Source organism: Sus scrofa, chromosome 8 (genome assembly GCF_054392235.1).
Source record: "Sus scrofa isolate SSC_HxYL_T2T_F1_AM1 chromosome 8, Sscrofa_HxYL_maternal_Yorkshire_Landrace_v2.0, whole genome shotgun sequence".
Classification (NCBI taxonomy): domain Eukaryota; kingdom Metazoa; phylum Chordata; class Mammalia; order Artiodactyla; family Suidae; genus Sus; species Sus scrofa.
The window spans coordinates 61,444,241-61,463,093 of NC_139390.1; the positions used below are offsets into that span (position 1 = coordinate 61,444,241).

The 18,853-nt window shown below is 42.5% G+C and overlaps 1 protein-coding gene across 1 annotated transcript; it reads left to right on the forward strand.

Annotated features, from left to right (window-relative positions):
- The first annotated feature begins 1,820 nt into the window (after positions 1–1,820).
- EXOC1L (exocyst complex component 1 like) lies at positions 1,821–18,569 on the forward strand. The gene is made up of 3 exons (XM_013978738.3): positions 1,821–2,090; positions 11,425–11,555; positions 18,303–18,569. Exons 1-3 carry the CDS (start codon positions 1,970–1,972, stop codon positions 18,567–18,569), a joined length of 519 nt encoding a protein of 172 aa, XP_013834192.1. The 5' UTR covers positions 1,821–1,969.
- Positions 18,570–18,853: the final 284 nt, after the last annotated feature.

Consider the following 18,853-nt stretch of genomic DNA (forward strand, 5'->3'; position numbering starts at 1 on the left):
TCAGAAAAGGAAACCTCTCAGCCAGAACCCCACAACTCAGCCTGGCCACAGACATGCCATTGGTTTTGTTTGTTTTGTTTTGTCTGCTTGTTTGTTTGTTTGTTTGGTTTGGCCATGCCCAGGCCATACAGAAGTTCTCAGGCCAGGGATCAAATGCCAGCCACAGCAGTGACAATGCCAGGTCCTTAACCCCTAGGCCACCAAGGAACACCTCCATTTTTCTTCAGACCAGCCATAGAAGACACAAGTGGCTACCTGCTTATGGTCATTCCCACCCCTTCTTCCTTGTTAGAAAATCCTCCTTCCTATGATAGGATCAAAAATGACAAATTCTTGCTTTCCTGGGGATGGCCATGTGATGCAGTTAAGGCTCATAAGATGTAAAGGGAAGTCTGTTGGCTGCTCCCGAGAAAAAGTTTGCTTCTCACAAAAAGAGAAGGACAACCCCTGTCCCTCTTTCTTCCTGTCTTTGGAGCTGAACAGCACCTTGAGGATGCAAAGTCAGGCTCTGAAGTCCAAGGATCAGAAAGTGAGAAGCACCTGGGACACCTCCCGCTGAAGCCTGAGCTAAACTTGGGGTACATCTACCTGCAGACCTCTTACTACTGTGATAGACTGTTCACAGTCTTCCCTCTTTGCAGCACATGCCACAGATCCTGTTACCTACAGCTTAGGATGGACCCCAACTCGGTTTATTTTCCATCTACCCCACAAAGCTCCACAAGAGCAAGAAATTGACCTTTTTTTTTTTTTTTCATTGCTGTATTCCCAGTCCTGGAACAGAGCCTGGCACAAAATCAGCCCTGGAAAAATATTTGTCGAATGAACGAATGCCCAGAAATGTTCATTGGCTCTCTACTTCCATGGAATAAAATCCAGAGGATTAATCCTGAATGGCCCTTCGCAGGCTGGTCCCAGCCTACCTTTCCACGCTTGTCTTTTGCTTCCAGCCATTACATAACTTAGGCCAACTGGACTACTTCTGGCCCTCCCAACACCCTCTGTGGTTCGCTCATGGGAGCTTTCATCTGCCAAGTTCCTGCCACAGAACATGCTCCTCCTGTACTCCAGTTGGACACTTTCATCCTTCAAGTTCCAGATCTTTTCCCCAGCACATCTCGGATACTCTCCAGGGACAAACACGGTTTCTAGACTCTGCTGTCTCTTGTGCCATTTATCACTTTCAAACATTCATGATAACCATGGAGTGGACTCATCTCTATTCAATTATAAGCTTCTTGAGGACAGGAAGTTCGCCCTCCCAAGAAACGGAGATCATGCTTTGCCCCAATAGGAACCTAGGAAATCTTTCTTCGTGAGTAAAGGAATGAACACCATTAAAGTGAGCCCATTTTAAAAATAACTCGGACCCGGGAGTTGATGCTGACTCTCGTGGAAACACAGGCCTGAATGAACTGCAGGAGGGGAAAGACAGGAGAGAAAGAAACATTGGAAGTGTTAGAAGCAAGCACAAATGCTTGTCTCCTGAGATGACAGCAAAGTTCTTAATGGAAGATGATCATAATCAATAGAGCCAGACAGCTGATTTACATAATGGAATCAAGCTGAAGTGGTGGTCCTCCTCTGCAGGCTGACGCCTGGGGGAGGTTACAGCCAGGGAAGCCGGGCCACTCCACAAGTGCCCCTGCTGGGGCTCACCAACATGTTCCCCATCAACAAACCACAGGAAAGCTCCGTGAGCAGCCGCCCCAGCCCGGATGCTGGAGAGTGGCGGTGGTGCTGCTGCCGCCGCCGCCGTCACTGCCACTGGGCAGATACGCAGCCAGGGGTCTGACCGCACCAAGTGCTCTCAGGAGCCTGGGTCTGGCTAGGGATGAGAAGCGGAGAGTGAGGGCTGGGAGGTGGCAGGACTCGCAAGAAGCTGCAAACCAAAACAAAAAATCCAGGCAGAGGAGGAGAGAAAGTGTGAGCTGGAGCCAAGACCTCAGGCCAGGTGGCACTGGAGGAGATGTCATCACTGGTAAAGGAGGACCTGGAGAAGAAACTGTTTAAGCCACTCTCGCAGAATCTGTACGAATTTATCGAAATAGAGTTTTCAGTCCAGGATAGGTATTACCTCTGTGTGTCAGGTAATCTGTTTTTTTTCTGTTAATATTTCAAAATGTAAATAACCCCAAGAGGCTTGGGTGGTAGAGGGACATTTTGGGGTATTTCTTTTCCTTTGCAGTGACGGCACAGGTTATCATCTTGTGATGGAATTCTGCCACGATTGAGAATTTGGATTCAAGTACTAAAAGGGAAGACAAAAAATTCTTGTATTTAGAATGTTTTGGTTAATTGTTCAGAAATGAAACTGGGCACGTACTTTTCCTGATTTGATTATTTAGTCTCCAATCTTTTATTTAATTCACTTGCATGGTATGCAATTTTATTGCGTTAAGAGCTCGTTTTAAAAAATTCAACAGAGAGCTAGCTCTCTGTATATTTTTAAACATATTGGATAATTGAGCTATACAGCTCTATTTCCAGACGTTCTGGACAACCAGGGTTCTTTCTTTTCATGCTAGGAAGGAAAAAAAGACCTGAGATTTGTATCCGAGGCTTAATTAGACTTCCTGGTGGCTTGTTTTGAAAAGAGAAATGATCTTTTAAAAATTCTTTCTCACAGAAATGATATTTTAATGGTAGAAATTAGTTCATGAAGATGGAAGTTTAAGGATAAAGAAATGTTCTCTGAAGTATTTAACTAAAATAAAGATTTTCACTCATATTTTAAAATTTAAAAATTCATGAAATTGGCCCATGGTTTACCTAACCTGTAACTTTTGTGCTGAATTTAGACAGACATGCTTGTGCCATTATTGAATTGAAGAGACAGCATTTGCTTTTCCCAATCCATGTTTTTTCATAGTTTTCAGGGGCTTAGGAGAAAGGAGCTTAGAAATTCTAAGTTTTCATTGCAGACTTTGCTTCCTAAGGCACACCATTCACCATGGTCAGAAAAGTTGTTATAATCCCCTTCCCGTTAATTTGCTTAGAAGAACTTTTAAAAGTTGTCAAGAGGGAGGACTGGAAGGAAAGTAGAATATCTTTAAGTAAAGTGCTAAGAATTCTTTAAAATTCTATAATTCCTATTAAGTATGCTAATAGCTACTTAATAAGAATAGCAACATTTATCTAAACTTTACCTAGTGTATTTTGCTGTCTAAATTATAAGTGGCATATCAGCTTGGCATATCAGCAAGGGAAAAATCAAATTACAGAAAAAGGCAAAAAGAAACAGTTTTATAAACTGTATTATATTTAAACCATCAAATCACTGTATCTTAAAGTATTTTGACTTAAGATATTAGAGAATGTGCTTATTCCAACGTTAAAAATCTAATAATTTTATGCCTATTAAAATCCTACTTTATAAAGCCAATTATTCATCACATAACATTAGTGTATAAGTCTTTTTAAAGAAAAACTTATGAAAAATAAAATAATCACAATAATGCATATTATTTACCAGGGATTATTTATATCTAATTTATCATACGTTTATTAACGCACCCTCCAATCATATAATTAAATAAACTTGTCCTATCTAGCATCGGGGGGGGAGCTCCCAGAATTAAATTTTTGTAAAGGAGTGTGTTTTTTTTTCCCCAGCATCCTCAAGTTCCAAGAAAGCCACCCTGGGCTGAGGTCACTTGCTGTCTTTTTTCCTAAATGGCAGGAACCCTTTTAACTAGGATTGTAATGTCAAGGGGTTGGGATATTATCCACGTGTGTGAAAACAACCTCTTTAGGGTTCAGGGTTCTCACCTGGAAAACAACCAAGTAAAGGAAGTGATCTCTTTCATTAGTAAAATTCAATGGTTCTGTCAGGTAAGAAGCAAGGAAAAAACAAGTTTTCTCAGACATGAGAAGACCAGATTGTGATACTCGAGGTAGAGGTTACACTTATAAGCTATGTCACTGACTAGCTTCATATCCTGTCAATTTGAGAGCACTTTTCCCCCAAGCAGCATCTTTTCTTTTTTTTGTTTTTTTTTTTGTTTGTTTGTTTGTTTTTGTTTTTGTTTTTTTGGCCACACCCGTGGCATGCAGAAGTTCCTGGGCCAAGGCTGAAACCTGCACCACAGCAATGACGCCACTGAACCCCCTGGAACAGGGAGCTCCTGCTGCATCTCCTTATGACCATTTCAAATGCATTCAGACAGAAAGACTTGAAAATAATGTCCATGTGAGGCCTGCCATGTCTGACTCCAGCTGTTTTACTCAGAAAAGTTCCCTTGCCGGGAACAAACAGGCCACCTCGAAGTTCTGGAGGTAGGTGGTGGCCACCGTCTGAGTGGTGGCCACCCTCTGGGAGTAAACAGGCACAGCTATGGTCTCCTCTTTATCTCCCACAACCCAGCCATTCTCAGTTTGTGAGAATCAAGAGTCTAGAGTAGTCAAACCCCATCATGCATTTTTCAGACTAATGAACACATGTTTAAAGTTAAACCTTGAGTTTATCTGAGCAGAGCTGTGGGGTCTCACACGCAGACAACTGGGATTCCTGTCACCTTGCTGCTCTATGGTCCACGCTCTGCAGTTTGCTAGGATGTACACTGGGGACTTCCTGGCACCTCAATCCCCTCCAACCTCCAGGTTTACACGGTCATTTCCCCTTGGAAGTAGCTTCCCTGAGCCCAGGGCACCACTGTCCCTGGCAGTTAACAGTAGCATCTTCTTATGAAGAAGGAGGGGCTGTATTATGTGCGGGAACAAGAAAGGGACAAGTCACTTGTGCGATGATGAAAACGCAGGTGAGCTAAAGAAATTCTCAAGGATTTGAAACCGCATAGGAGGCGTTGGCCATAAGTGGCAGGAGGAAGCAGGCGTGCTGTAACGGCCCTCGGAGTGCTAACAGTCAGGCCTCTGTTGTGAAGCAATTTGTCCTCACCCACCCACTAGCTGTGAGATATGGGACAGCAGTCTGGCCTCGGTGTGGACCCTCTGAGACAGAAATACTAACACCTACATCTGTACCTAGCACTCTCCTGCCAGATCCTAACTAGGAAAAAACAGACCTGATAAACTCCACTCCAAATAGATAAAGGTAGGATTGCATCGCTAAAATACACAGAAAAAATGTATCTATTGTGAAAATATATGCTAAAGTATATATATATAAATAGTATATACTGAAATAAATATCTCAAAAATATAAGTAAACATAGAAGTATGTATATTTATATATTATATATTTTAGAAATAAAAGTTGTATACATATTCAGAAAGGATACAGGTTTTTTAAGTATTCTCATGTTTAGAAAAACACTCCCCATTCATAGAAGTTAATTTGAAAATAAATGGCATTTGCTAAAATTATGAAAATAGTATGCATAAATTCTCTCTACGTATTACATTTTGATGCCAACAGAGAACTTCTCTGTGAACCATAGAACCGAATAGTTTTGTCAAATCACTTATAACAATAAGAGTGTTAAATAAGGAAGAAAAATGTTAACAATAAGAGTGTTAACAAGAAAAAGAAACCAAACACTAGAGACTAGGTGGTGTCTAAACCACAGGCGCTAACCCCTCACACTTCTGGAGGCTGGGCGACCAAGGTGTTGGTGCGTGTAGAGTCCGTGGTGGGGATCGGCCTCCCTGAGGTCACCTAACCTTGCAGGCAGAAAAGAAAGGCACCTCCCCAGGGTCTCTTATAAGGACACGGCTATCATTCCCAAAAGCCCCCACAACCCAATCACCTCCCATAGACCTCAGCTCCTGAGGAGTAACCTTGCGGGTTAGGATTTCCACATAGAATTTGGGGGAGGGGGACACAGACATCAAACCTATAGTCCCCAGTATAGTCCCAAAATGCATTTCATAAAAAATATTTCTAGAAAATTTTTTCAAAGTTACTTTTTTGATAAAATCAACAATAGCATTCTCAATGGCCCCAAGACATCACTAACACATTAAAACATTTTCACTGAGACCTTTTTCCTTTTTAAACGGCCACACCCACAGCATATGGAAGTTCCCAGGCCAAGGACTGAATCCAAGCTGCAGGTGCAACTATAACACAGCTGTGGCCACCCCGGACCCTTTTTTAATCCACAGAGCCACAGTGGTAACTTCTCACTGAGAGTTCTTATCTTTGATATCTCATGGGAATTTTTCCCTATTATTTAATTTCAATGATAAAAACAATTATATAACACCAGGATTGTAAAAATGACAGTAGTTTATTTATTTAAAGTATTTCTGTGCCTTTTACTTGTGAGCTATTTTTCCACTTTTGCCAAATTATATTGGTTCAATTGGCCAATCTCCCCACTTAGCCTCATGAATAATAGTGACTATTTTACCATGATAAGAGAGGGAGTTATAATGACAATGTTTATCTTGAAATTAAAAGTGAGAATAAATGGCTGATATGAAGTTAAGATTGTCATCACTAACTGAAATAGTGAAACTGGAGCAGGTTCATTCTGAAATTCCCCGAGTGTCTAGTTATCACTAAATCAGTGGCACATCTGATGTTACTGAAACCAACGCTAACATTTCAACTGTATAAACATATTTCTGTTTTAAAACAATGGGATAAGTTTCCACTTTGCCACTGCATTAATGTGGATATGGCCATTTAATTTTAGCTGGCAGCAGAATTCAAGCATGGAAATTACAGATTGGGTCAACTCCAGCCTGAACAGATTTCTTTGACTCTTGGCTAAAGACAATTCTTGGAACCTCTTTAGCTACAGAGGAGACTGTTTTGCCAAATTCAGGAGGCTGCACTGTCTCTGTGCTGCATCATGGTATCAAAAGATTGACTTTTAAAGCATGCTTTTTTATTTTCTTATTTTGTTGTTGGTGGACCAGTGACCATTAATGTAAGAAAACTTGATAGCTTGTAGATGTGACCATCTTGACATCTGGTTCTCTACTCCCTCCCTCCCACACTTCTTTTACAGAACCCCCAGAGAAAACTTTCTGAAATGTAAGCCTGACCGTTCACTCAAAGTCCTTCGGTGACACCCCTTCCCCCCTCCATAAACTTCCCCACACGCGGCTTTCAGGATAATCTCTGAACCCCTTCGTCTAGCCTTCTAGGCCCCTCAGGACCTCTAGCCCTGCCGAGCCCGCTTCCTGCCATCCCTTCACCCGCAGACCTCACGCAGAGGATGCTAACGCGGCAGGACATGGAAGAGAGATGCCAGCGTTTATGCGTCCAATGCGCGCTGTTCTCAAAGAACCTTGACGCCTTTCTTTGTACTGCTAACTCCCCAACCCTCTACCACTCAGATAACCTCCTTCCAGAAGCTCCTCTGACCCTAGTGGGCTGAAGCTGGCCCTTTCCACATTCCTATTATACACTGTCCACCCTCTGCCACAGGCACTTTCCTTCTCAAGTCCCAACTCGAGTCTCTGCGAGCGCAGGAACGGTGCCCCATGGGATTCACGTTTTCACTGCCTAGCGCAGGGCTTTGCGCCAAAGGGGCACGCACATATTTATTAGATTAGTGAAACAAACCAGTGGGAATGCAGCCAATTAGCTGCTTGTCCTAACTAGCTGAGGAGGACGAGTTGCTTGGAATTACATTTTTACACTGTAGTCAGTTTCCTCCTCCCCATCTGCTCCCACTTCTAAGTAGCCAGCGCCAGAATGGTCTGGGCAGACCACTGTCCACTAGCAGAAGGAACTGCCTCCAATATCCCGGCCTTCCTAAGTGTGACAGAATTAACCACGCGTCCACTTCAACAGCCCAGCCTGATGGCTTCTCTTCTCTTTCTTCTTCCTCTTCCTCTTCCCAAAGCTAACATCTAGACCAGTGGAAGTAGATCTTTTTTTAGGGCTGGAGAAGCTTGTCCATGGGCAGAACCCCACCAACTTTTGCAGAATGTCAGGAGACTCACAGACTCCGAACCAGTTTTCTTTCCCAAGTTAAGACCATCCCCACTAGGTCCCTCCAGGACACACCTTTTGTCCTCAGAAAGGTGCAACCCCTCCTCCTCCAAGCTCCTGGAATTTGTGATCTAAATCATAGCCTTTATTCTCTTCCTATTTCTTTCCTGAGCCACACTTAACGCAGGAAGTGGCCCCCGGTTGGCCCCCAGTACTAGCTAGTCCAGGAAGGGGCCCTCGGCCAGTCTTCTGCCTCCCCCGTCTGAAGAAGGTGCCTCAGTAAAGAAATCACTGCTCTGCCCAAGTCGGAGTCTGGACTGACTTGAATCATTACCCAGCAAAGCATGCCATGGGATTGTCTCCAAATTTCAGAAATTCTCTGGGCTTTGCATTTCCTCGGCTCTTTTCTGACAGCCGCTGCTCAGACTTCTAGGCTGGCACCTTTTTTCCCTCCACTCTGTCTCACCTCTTCCCTCTGCGCTTCTCCAATAAACCGAGTCTTGGAAACCCATTCACACAGAAAAGCCCCAAGTCTTATCTCCTCTCCTAAACTGTAAACTTCCATCTCCTCCTCTTCTGAGATCGTTTATGGACCTCATCTGTATGTCAAAAGCTAAACTCCCTCTTCCATCCACCCAGCTCCCCCTCCAGACCTGCCTATTTTGGTTTCCATCCAGCGTCGTTTCTATCCAGTGTTGTCAATGCCTCGTTTGAAATCTTACTTAGATTTATCATTTCTGTTTCCATTGCCCACATCCTATGCCTGGATTCCAAGAACAGCCTCATAAAACAAAGCAAAGCAAACCAAAAACAATTACTCTAAACCAGGCACTATCCTAAGTCATTTAGGGAATTCCTGTTGTGGCTTAGAGGAAACAAACCCAACTAGTATCCATGAGGATGTGAGTTTGATCCCTGGCCTCACTGAATGGTTAAGGATTTGGTGTTGTGGTGAGCTGTTGGTGTAGGTCATAGGTGTGGCTTGGATCCCACATTGCTGTGGCTGTGGTGTAGGCTGGCAGCTGCAGCTCCAATTCGACTCCTAGCTGGGGAACATCCATATGACACAGGTGCAGCCCAAAAAATAATAATATCCTAAGTCATTTATATAATTTATCTTGAATCTTGACACCCTATGTGCTGTATCACTCTGATGTCCACTTTACAATGGAAGAAAACTGAGCTTTAACTCTCCAGCGATGACATAACTAGCTCAGACCACACTGCAGGCAGTGGCGTCATGCTTTGAGTCCAGAATGTCTAATGCCAGAGCCCACTAAGATGCACTGCCTCTTCTAGGGCCTCCAGCTCCTCTTTCTTTCCTTCTTCAACTATCCTGGGCACCAGTGATTCCAGAAAAACCCTCCTCTAGCAGGGCACCACTGTATTACCCTCCTGTTCAAGGGGGAGAGAGACTTGCTGCCTAGGACTGCGCGAGCTTTCACCAAACCCGGCCACAGCGCTCTCTTAGATCCGTGTGCCTGCTCAGACCCCTTCTCTAGGAGACAACTCAGATCCATCGAGCTCTTGGTTCCCCAGGTTGCCTTCATCTAAGTATCAGCCATGTTTCAGAGGATGCTACCCCTCAGCCAGCCCCAGCTCTGGAGCCCTCACTGTCCAGGCCGGACTCCCAGTCCCCCACCAGAGAGCGGCTTAGACACCACGAGTCCACAGTGGTTTCTGTCACTTTTCATAATATTTGCACACCCTGGTTGATCTTATTGTCCACCGGATCCTAATACCAATCAGTCTATACACTCGGTCCACTTTCCCTAATCCTACCTGGGGAAGCCCAGCTTCTAGTTTCCACTAATTTCATCATGTGCCCCTTTTTCTTGGAACACCTTCAATCATCCCTGCCTTTCCTAACTGGACTAACTCTGAAGCTCTATCTCAAATTCTTCTTCATGTATAATTCCTTAATTATTCCAGGCCTCTCCCTTCTCCGAACTCTTGGTGGACAGAGAGTCTGCTCCATATCGCTTTTCTATCTCTATGGTTATAGTGTAATAACATTGTTTTAATATTAACTAGGAGGGCAAGCCAAAGTGGTACTTTCTAAAACCCCAGTCTTGCTCTTAGAAGGCAGAACAAGCTGACAACATCTCCAAGTGATATCATCCACCTTTTTTTTGGCCGCCCTGCAGCCTGTGGAATTTCTGGGCCAGGGAGCAGATCCAAGTTGCAATTGCAACCCACACTGCAGCTGTGATAATGCTGGATCCTTGAACACACTGAGCTGGCCCCGGGGACTGAACCTGCATCCTTGGTGCTGCAAAGAAGCTGACGATCCCATTGCACTACAGCAAGAACTCCAACATCATCCATCTTGAAAGAAAGTTTAAGATATTCAGTGGCCACTGCCAACTCTTTACAATACACCTGTATACATTTAAAATGTATATTTTATATGACACATATGTATTAGGCTTGTCTTTTCAAAAAAACCATAAGTTTCTACAGGGCAGGGACTATGTCTCATACTTGTACCTCTGAGGCATTTGTAACAGTTCTGTCAGGCAAATTGTGGATACCCAGGAAATTCTCCTTAACTCAGTAATAACTTTCAGTTCAGGAGCTCTAACATTAATGTTAATCCTTCCTTTTTTTTTTTTTTTTTTTTTAGGGCTACACCTGTGGCATGTGGAAGTTCCCAGACTAGGGGTCAAATCAGAGCTACAGCTGCTGGCCTACACCCCAGCTCACAGCAACGCCAGATCCTTAACCCACTGAGCAAGACCAGAGACTGAACCTGCGTCCTCATGGATACTAACTAGTTGGGTTTGTTACCACTGAGCCACGGAACTTCCAATGTTAATCCTTCCAATGTGTTCATATGAGACCAAAGACAATGATTTTAAGGCTAGGAAATTATTTCCCTCATTTTGTTAACAGAAAATAAGCAATGATTTTCCCACACCTTTTGAAGTATAATACTAAAAGTTTTGTCTCAAGAGCACATTTTGAATACCAGGATTTTGGAGACACACTAGAGAGGATTAAAAATCTTCAACACCACTACATGGATCAACAGTAGCTGTGTTGCAAGCACTTCTACATCAAAAATCTCACAGCAGCTTTAGGAGAAAGTGCACAGTAGTATTTGAATGGTGCCTCAACACTGATTTGCTGTGTGAGCAGAACTGTTTACTTGCCTGACCTCATTTTCTTCTATTGTCATAAATTAAAATTCCAATTTGTTCTGGTAAACACTTTGGCACTGGTTGTATGCTAACACTAAGCCTCTTATTTCCTGCCCTGAGCTGAACTCCATTTTCCACCACAAAGCTCATAGCTGAAAGCACATAGCTCGGGGTTCCATCTGACAGACATCACTGCGGCTGTACATGACCACAACTGTAGCAAAAATAAAGTTCACACACTGAGCAGATTGGAGGGGATACTTACTGAAGGTTCAGATACCTCAGGGTTCACACCTGGAGTGTACGTATAAAGTATGCTCAAGCTCACTATACGAGAAGGAGGTGCATAAATACTGAAAAGTATGACTTGATGAATAATTGATTATCTTCTAAAAGTCTATGTAAACTAAGTGTTCTTCTGTCCTACAGTGACCAAAAATGAAGAAGTAAAAATCATTATGGTGAAACACTACAGAGTAGGTTTAGATGAAAAATACGAAGTAACGAAAAAGTGGTCTTTGAACGATCTGCAGATGATCGATGGAAAAGAAGCAGATACAGTAAGTGTCATTTTTATAAGGGAGCTGTGGGATCAATATGCTGGAGGCCTTATTTTCAATATCCTACTTCATGTATTTCTGGCACGTGCTAAGTGTGAAGATGACATATTGTTCTTAAGTGGTATGGTTTAATCTGCCAGGACAACCTGCTGGTTTGTTTGTCCTGTTTTTATGAGTTTAAATTTGAATTTCACCTATTAGATTTAAAAGCATCTTTCCCAAGAGCTTCTTAGCAGGTGAAACACAATTGTACAGTCAGGTCTGAAACTTTAAACAGCTGACTTTCCTACCAGTCCTCACTCTGAAGCCCAATTTCTTCTTCCAGTTGTGGGGATTCCTTCCTTCATCTTCAAATTTTACTGTCAGTTAAACAGCTGACCTTCCAGAAGGATCCAAACCTCCTGGAAGTCCTACAGTCAGTGTAGAAGGTGGGAGAAGGGTGTATACGTTTATCTCTCCACATAAACTTGAACTCTCCTCCTGGTAGGGAGCTCATTACCACGTGAGGAAATCCATTCCATCTGTGGATTGCCACCCTTTATTTTCACATTTCCTATCTCTGTTTAACCAGACTCTGCTTCACCACGACACCCACCCATCCATCTTAGCTCTGCCATTTGGAGCAAACCCTCCTTTCACATAGCAGCCCTTCCAATGTTTGAAGACAATATAATGTCCCCTCAAGTTTGTTCTTTTCTAGGTTAAGTGTACCCATTTCATTCTTTAAACAGCATTCACCCCAAGGCCCAATAAGATGACAGGACCGGACAATTGAAACACTGCTGCAATTTCTCCTATGTTCCTTCCACACCCTTCTCTAATTGCCATTTTCTCTCCTTGGAGATGCTTTGGGTTTTTTTTTTTTTTTTTTCAGAATTATATACTATACTTTAGTATACTATACTGTGGCCAGTTTGTATTTCCTTGATCTGAATTCCTTATTTCTACTAAACACTTAACTCAGACCTCAGGTCTTTGGGGCATAAAATGACGTTTAACCAGATCTGCCACATTCCTTTTATGGACACAGAATAAAATCCAAATAAAGGCCCAGGGGAGCCGACTCCTTTATCTCTGGTCATTCCTCCTTAAACTTCACGCAGCCACAGTGCTTCACTACTGACTCTTGGGGCTCAGAATGCCTGACCACCCCAGCCCCCAGCCCTGCCCCCACTCCCAGCCCCCACCCCCACCCCCAGGGCTAAAGTCCTCTGGTGTCCTCTGCCCCACGGCCCTACTGCATCGTGGAGTAAGTACTCCACAAACTGCCAATGTTGGCTTACTCTGTCTCCATCTGGATGGACAGCTCCTAAAAACCTGCAACAATGACTTTTCATCTTTTACTGCAGCCTTCTGCCTGATAGATATCAGGCGCTCGATAAATATTTCTGTTACTGTTGGATGAATTAGAATTTAAACTCACTTATTATTTTGGCCACACCCATGGCATGTAGAAGTTCCCCAGGGATCGAACCCATGCCAAAGCAGTGACCCACACCACAGCAGTGACAATACTGGATCCTTAACCACAAGGCCATCAGGGAACTCCAAAACTCATTTATACGTAATCCTACTAAATGCCATAGTTTGGCCTGTTGCTCCTAGCTACCAAATCTACATTTTGATTTTTTATTGTTCACTGCAGTCAGATGCAGATTAAATGAGCACCGGTCAATAATAAAAGACGATGAAGCAGGCAGGACTACGTGCACGCCTCTAGGTAATTGACAAGTTATCATTACTACCACTATACCTACCACTACTAGTGTACCTGCTACCAGTTCACACTCAGGAAATTCTTTTCAGGTGCCAGAAACCACACAAAGTTCTTTCCATATATAATTTTACATAATTATCACAAAACTTTGTTAGAACTCCTGATTTACAGATGAGGAAAATGAGACTTAAAGAGATTAACTGATTTGCCCAAGGTCAAACAACTATTCAGCGATGAAGCTACACTTTACCTAGAAATCTGTTAATTTGTCTTCTTTGGCCTGGTGGTTTACCATCTCACAGCTTCATGTATTTAGTCATTTACTGAGAACGTACGGCATGCCAGGCCCGCCAGGCTCTGAGGACACAGTGGTGTTACGTGGATATAAGCACTTAATTCTGCCTTACGGACTTACTTATCTAATCTTGTTAACGACCTGGGTTTTGGCCTTCCTTAATCAGTAGAAACTGCTAAGAGGCCAAACAACAAAGTCAGGCAAGGCTTTATTTTGAGGCCCCTGCTCCGTTGGGACATGACCACAAGCAGCAGCTTCCCTTGCCTGCTCCATGGGGACAAGCTGGTTCCTTATATTGAGGGGGGCTGGAGGGGTGGCCTCAGTGGTCTGCCCCCCTCCCCTGGTTGCATGCAGGGGGGTGCAAGTCCCCCACTTTAGCTCTCAGCTCTTCAGAAGTGGTCTTTTTGAGGGTTTGTGTATCCTGTTGTACATAATTTGCCCAAACTGCATGCACACAGCTTGTTTGTTTGTTTGGTGCCTTACAGTTCTCTGCACTTGGCTGCTGGAGGAAGTGTTTGTCCAGGTGTCAGCACTGCAGCCACTGCAGTGGAGAGTCCCAGGCCCCAGGCTGTGTCAGTCTGAATATCTAAATTTTGCCCTTAAGATCATTATTGGAATCAACATATATTATCTGCTATTGTCTTATTAACTAGGAATCCTGTTTTTAAAACCTGGGGAGTTTGGCATGACTTCCTGGTGAAAACATATGCTGGATTTCATTGTTTTCTTTCCTAAGTAACCACACAGAGCATTTTTCTGATAATAGATTCTACCTCAATGTTCGACACTTAGGAAATAAATATATTTTTGCATCTCAATATGCTGGAACATTATACCACCATTAAAAATCAAAAGAATACCTCAGAACAAAATTTTTCATCATTTAATAAATTTTTAAAAAGTTAGCTGAGGAGGGAGTTCCCGTCGTGGCGCAGTGGTTAACAAATCCAACTAGGAACCATGAGGTTGAGGGTTAAATCCCTGCCCTTGCTCAGTGGGTTAATAATCCAGCGTTGCCATGAGCTGGGGTGTAGGTCGCAGATGCGGCTCAGATCCTGCATTGCTGTGGCTCTGGTGTAGGCTGGTGGCTACAGCTCCGATTAGACCCCTAGCCTGGGAACCTCCCATATGTCGCGGGAGTGGCCCGCGACATATGGCAAAAAGACAAAAAAAAAAAAGTTAGCTGAGGAGTTCCCATCAGTAGTTAATGAACCCAACTAGTATCCATGAGGACGCGGGTTTGATCCCTGGCCTTGTTCAGTGGGTTAAGGATCCCTCGTTGCCGTGAGCTGTGGCTTAGGTTGCAGACATTGACCCCACGTTGCTGTGGCTGTGGTGTAGGCCGGCAGCTACAGCTCCTAGTAAAGCCCTAACCTGGGAACCTCCATATGTCTCAGGCGTGGCCCTAAAAAGACAAAAGACAAAAAAAAAAAAAGTTAGCTGAATTCAAAACTTCTATAATATTACATCATTTTGCATAATCTATCATAGTATTAGAAAATGAAAGCTGAATCTTAAATTTTAATACATATATATGCTTATATGTAAGTATTATATATATAGGTATGTGTATATTAGATAAGAAACAAACAAGTACTTTAATGATAATTATCTCAGTTTGATAGGATTACAAATTTTTTAATTCTTTTCTTCCATATACTTTTATGTATCTGCCAAAATTTCTATACTGCATTAAATTTTATCAGAAATCAATGTCAAGTTTCCTGATCTGTATTTTAAGGAATTAAACATCCCACCTCTTTTTTTTTTAACCATTTTGTTATTTTTTACTCAATTTCTCAGACATTACTGATGTCATATTACTTTCTACAAGTTCGGTCGGTACCTGGGGGTGAGAAAGCCGTCAGCTGCATTCATGGCAGGCGGCTAACTCTGCTCTTATTTTCCCCTCACCTTTCCGGGCTTTAATTCTTCTCTTTCCCATTTGAAGATCATTATCTTTGATGGTGAACCAGATACAAAAGAGAAATTGAGTATTTCTATTTTTCTCATCACTTTAGGACCTAAAATATTAAATTGTCTGAAGAAAACCTATAAAAACCAAAGAGTTGTTCTTCTAAACATTTCTGTGGGTGAAGTAAAAATATCTCAGTTGTTCTGGGAATTTCCACTTCTCCTCCCTCTTATAACCAAATCCTCAGGAGTCAGCATGTATTTTTTTTTTTTTCAGTAGCAATGATACAGTTTTAAATAGATCTATTTCAAGCCAGAAAATTGTCAACTTTCAAATGGAAGGGAATTGAGATTGAAGGCACTTTATGAAGCAGAAATCAAAATGACTGGGGATTTAGAGACTGACAGGGTGCAACAGGAGACAGGATGACGTGGCAAGAAAGAGGGCTGGGCCGATGGAGAGCATGATTCTTGCAGTGGCTCTGCTAATCACTTCACGTGTGACCTGGGCTTCACCCCTCTGGAAGCTATTATTCACCATCACATTACATTACATTCTAATCTGTTATAAACAGGAGGTTACTGAATGAACTGTGAGGTTCTCTTTTAGCTCTATCAAAAGAGAGAGAGAGGAGGGGGAGAAAGAGGAAGGAAGGAAGAAAGGGAAGCAGTGAGGGACAGACAGACGGACAGACTTTAGTCTATGCTCATGCCTGCTGAGGCTTCAATTATCAGGCTAACAGCAAAACCTAAGCCTCTCCAAACATCTCAAAAGCAAGAAGGATACTGTCTACATGATAAGAAGTCAGTGGTTTGGTGGGGAAGGTACATAGAGAGAGTGACTGGTGTCTGGTGATCAAACGGGTGTGATTTCCTTTTACTGAGATTTTCCTCAGCCATGTCTTCGCATCTGCAATTGTGACAGCTGGGAAATATTTTTAAGGTGTGACTAGGGGAACACTGCACTTAAAATCACATCACCCTTGTCTATTCTTTTTTAAATGTGTTGTTTTGTTTAGAAACAAGTTTAACAGTGTAAAGCAAGCTTGTATTAACACCAGTATCACAGTCTTTGAGGGCAGATTTTGGAACGAGAAATGTCATTCATTAAGCTCCACACCAGTATCACAGTTTATGTGATTCATCTCATGCAAACTTCATAGCAACCCTATCTAAGATGTGAGAGCCAAATCCGATAAACACTTTGCCCACCACTACATCAGAGTCAAAACAGTTGTCCGACTTCAAAACCCTAGTTCTTTTTCCTGCATCTTGCAAGAACTTTCCTATTTAAAAAAGAAATTGCAAGCATGTAAGTTGTTTGTATGTAAACTTTACACACCACATGGTAACAAATACGTGTTTTGGTCTCTCTCTGCCTCCTTACCATTTAGGGCAACATTTACCTCCACTTCTCTTTTTATTGGAAGAATTCAGATCAGTTCAACACACATTTGTTGAGAACTTAGTATTTACCACAGATAAGCACCAAGAACACAAAAGATAAATAATTCAAAACCTCTGCCCTCAAACAGAGTTAGAAGTTAGATAATGAATGTGAACGCATTTTGTAAACTGAAAACCACTTTCTAACGCAAGTCATTGTTATTACTGCTATTAGTAACAGTAGTGATTATTATTATTTTAACAGGTAGGACCAAGATCAGATATAATGCCTACTCTTTCCCCCTCAAACATCTCCACTAGAAGCACAGAGCCTGAAGCAATCCAATGAGTCAGTCTTTAGTAATTTGTCAGTTTGGGCCAAATGATTTAATGATCCTTGCCTTTGATTCTTTTTGTTTGTTTGTCTTTTTAGGGCCACACCCACAAAAGTGGAGGTTCCCAGGCTAGGGGTCCAATCAGAGCTACAGCTGCCGGCCTACACCACAGCCACAGCAATGCCAGATCCAAGTCTCATCTGTGACCTACACCACAGCTCATGGCAATGCCAAATCCTTAACCCACTGAGTGAAGTCAAGGATCAAACCTGAGTCCTCATGGATGCTAGTCAGATTCGTTGCCGCTGAGCCATGACAGGAGCTCCTGCCTTCAAATTTAAAAGTAATTTCTTGCTATTAACTTTACAGTCAGCAAGTTGGTGATCTATTGATTCCAAAAGCTAAGTAGCCATTCTGTATTTCCCCCTTCTACTACTGAAATAGCACGAGGGACCAACTTCCTAGTAGAGAAAAGAGAAACCTTTTCTCCCGGTGGAAGTCTATAAGTGGGTTTATTCTCTTTTTCCATCCCGATCCATCCTCTCAAATTTACTGCCCTGAGAAGGCTTGATAACTGCACATTCTGACACACATTTTACGGGCATAACTGAAAAATCACAGATGCAGAGTTCCCCTTGGGGCTCAGAGGGTTAAGGACCCAACATTTTCTCTGTGAGGACACAGGTTCAATCCCTAGCCTCGCTCAGTGGGTTAAGAATCCGGTGTGGCTATGAGCTGTGGTGTAGGTCGCAGACATGGCTCAGATCCCACAGTGCTATGGCTGTGGTGTAGGCTGGCAGCTGCAGTTCCAGTTCTATCCCTGGCCTGGGAACTTTCATATGCCACAGGTATGGCCCTAAAAAGACAAAAAAAAAAAAAAAAAAAAAGATGCTCCAAAAATATTCTTTCTTATTGTTCATTTTAGAAACAGTATGTTTGAAGCCGGTAGCTTTGGAAAGCTCATTTGTAGATTTTGGAATTATGTGTGGTACTAACACTCTAAAAGCAATAAATATATACAAGAGAATATGAGAGAATGAAGGAAATCCAGCTACTTTGCTGGCAACAAACAAAATCATGTCTCTCTTTTTCTCTTCTAGGACAATCCATTTTTTGATCTGCACTTCAAGAAAGTGTACAGTTTGGAAGCCTACAGTTGTGCTTCTAAATATGCCTTTGCTCGAACTGTAAACAAGCTCAATCATGCATATCTTAAGAAAGACTTACAAATTGTGAACTTTGATTCTACCTACATTAATGATGATTCTATCTGGTCCTCCAACAACAAGGACTGCTTGGTCCTTATGCGAATATGCTTTTATGCTTTCAATCTAGTGTGTCTGTCCCTGTGTCCCCTGCCACTCTGAATATGTATACCACATTCCTTCCTCGGTGTATTGTGAAAATGTTCCCTAAGTAAATGTTGAGAGTCATGATTTTTTTCCCTTCATCAGTGACCGTTATTTATATGAAATAAAGTGATACCTTGTGAACTGCAGTGAAATGTGTTTAATGCAATCATTCAATATTTGGGACTTTTGCCTATGTGTTCTTTGGCAGGAGTTAGATGGTTTTGCCTAAATGAGTATTCTACTCAAGAGTACCAAGCAGTGTCTTAGAAGGTCTAAATAAGTAGAAATACATTCCTTGT

Coding starts and splice junctions, on each gene's coding strand:
- EXOC1L (XM_013978738.3), top strand. CDS start 1,970: ATGTCATCACTGGTAAAGGAGGACCTGGAGAAGAAACTGTTTAAGCCA. Junction 2,091..11,424: donor GTATTACCTCTGTGTGTCAG/GTAATCTGTTTT, acceptor TCTGTCCTACAG/TGACCAAAAATGAAGAAGTA. Junction 11,556..18,302: donor ATGGAAAAGAAGCAGATACA/GTAAGTGTCATT, acceptor TTTCTCTTCTAG/GACAATCCATTTTTTGATCT.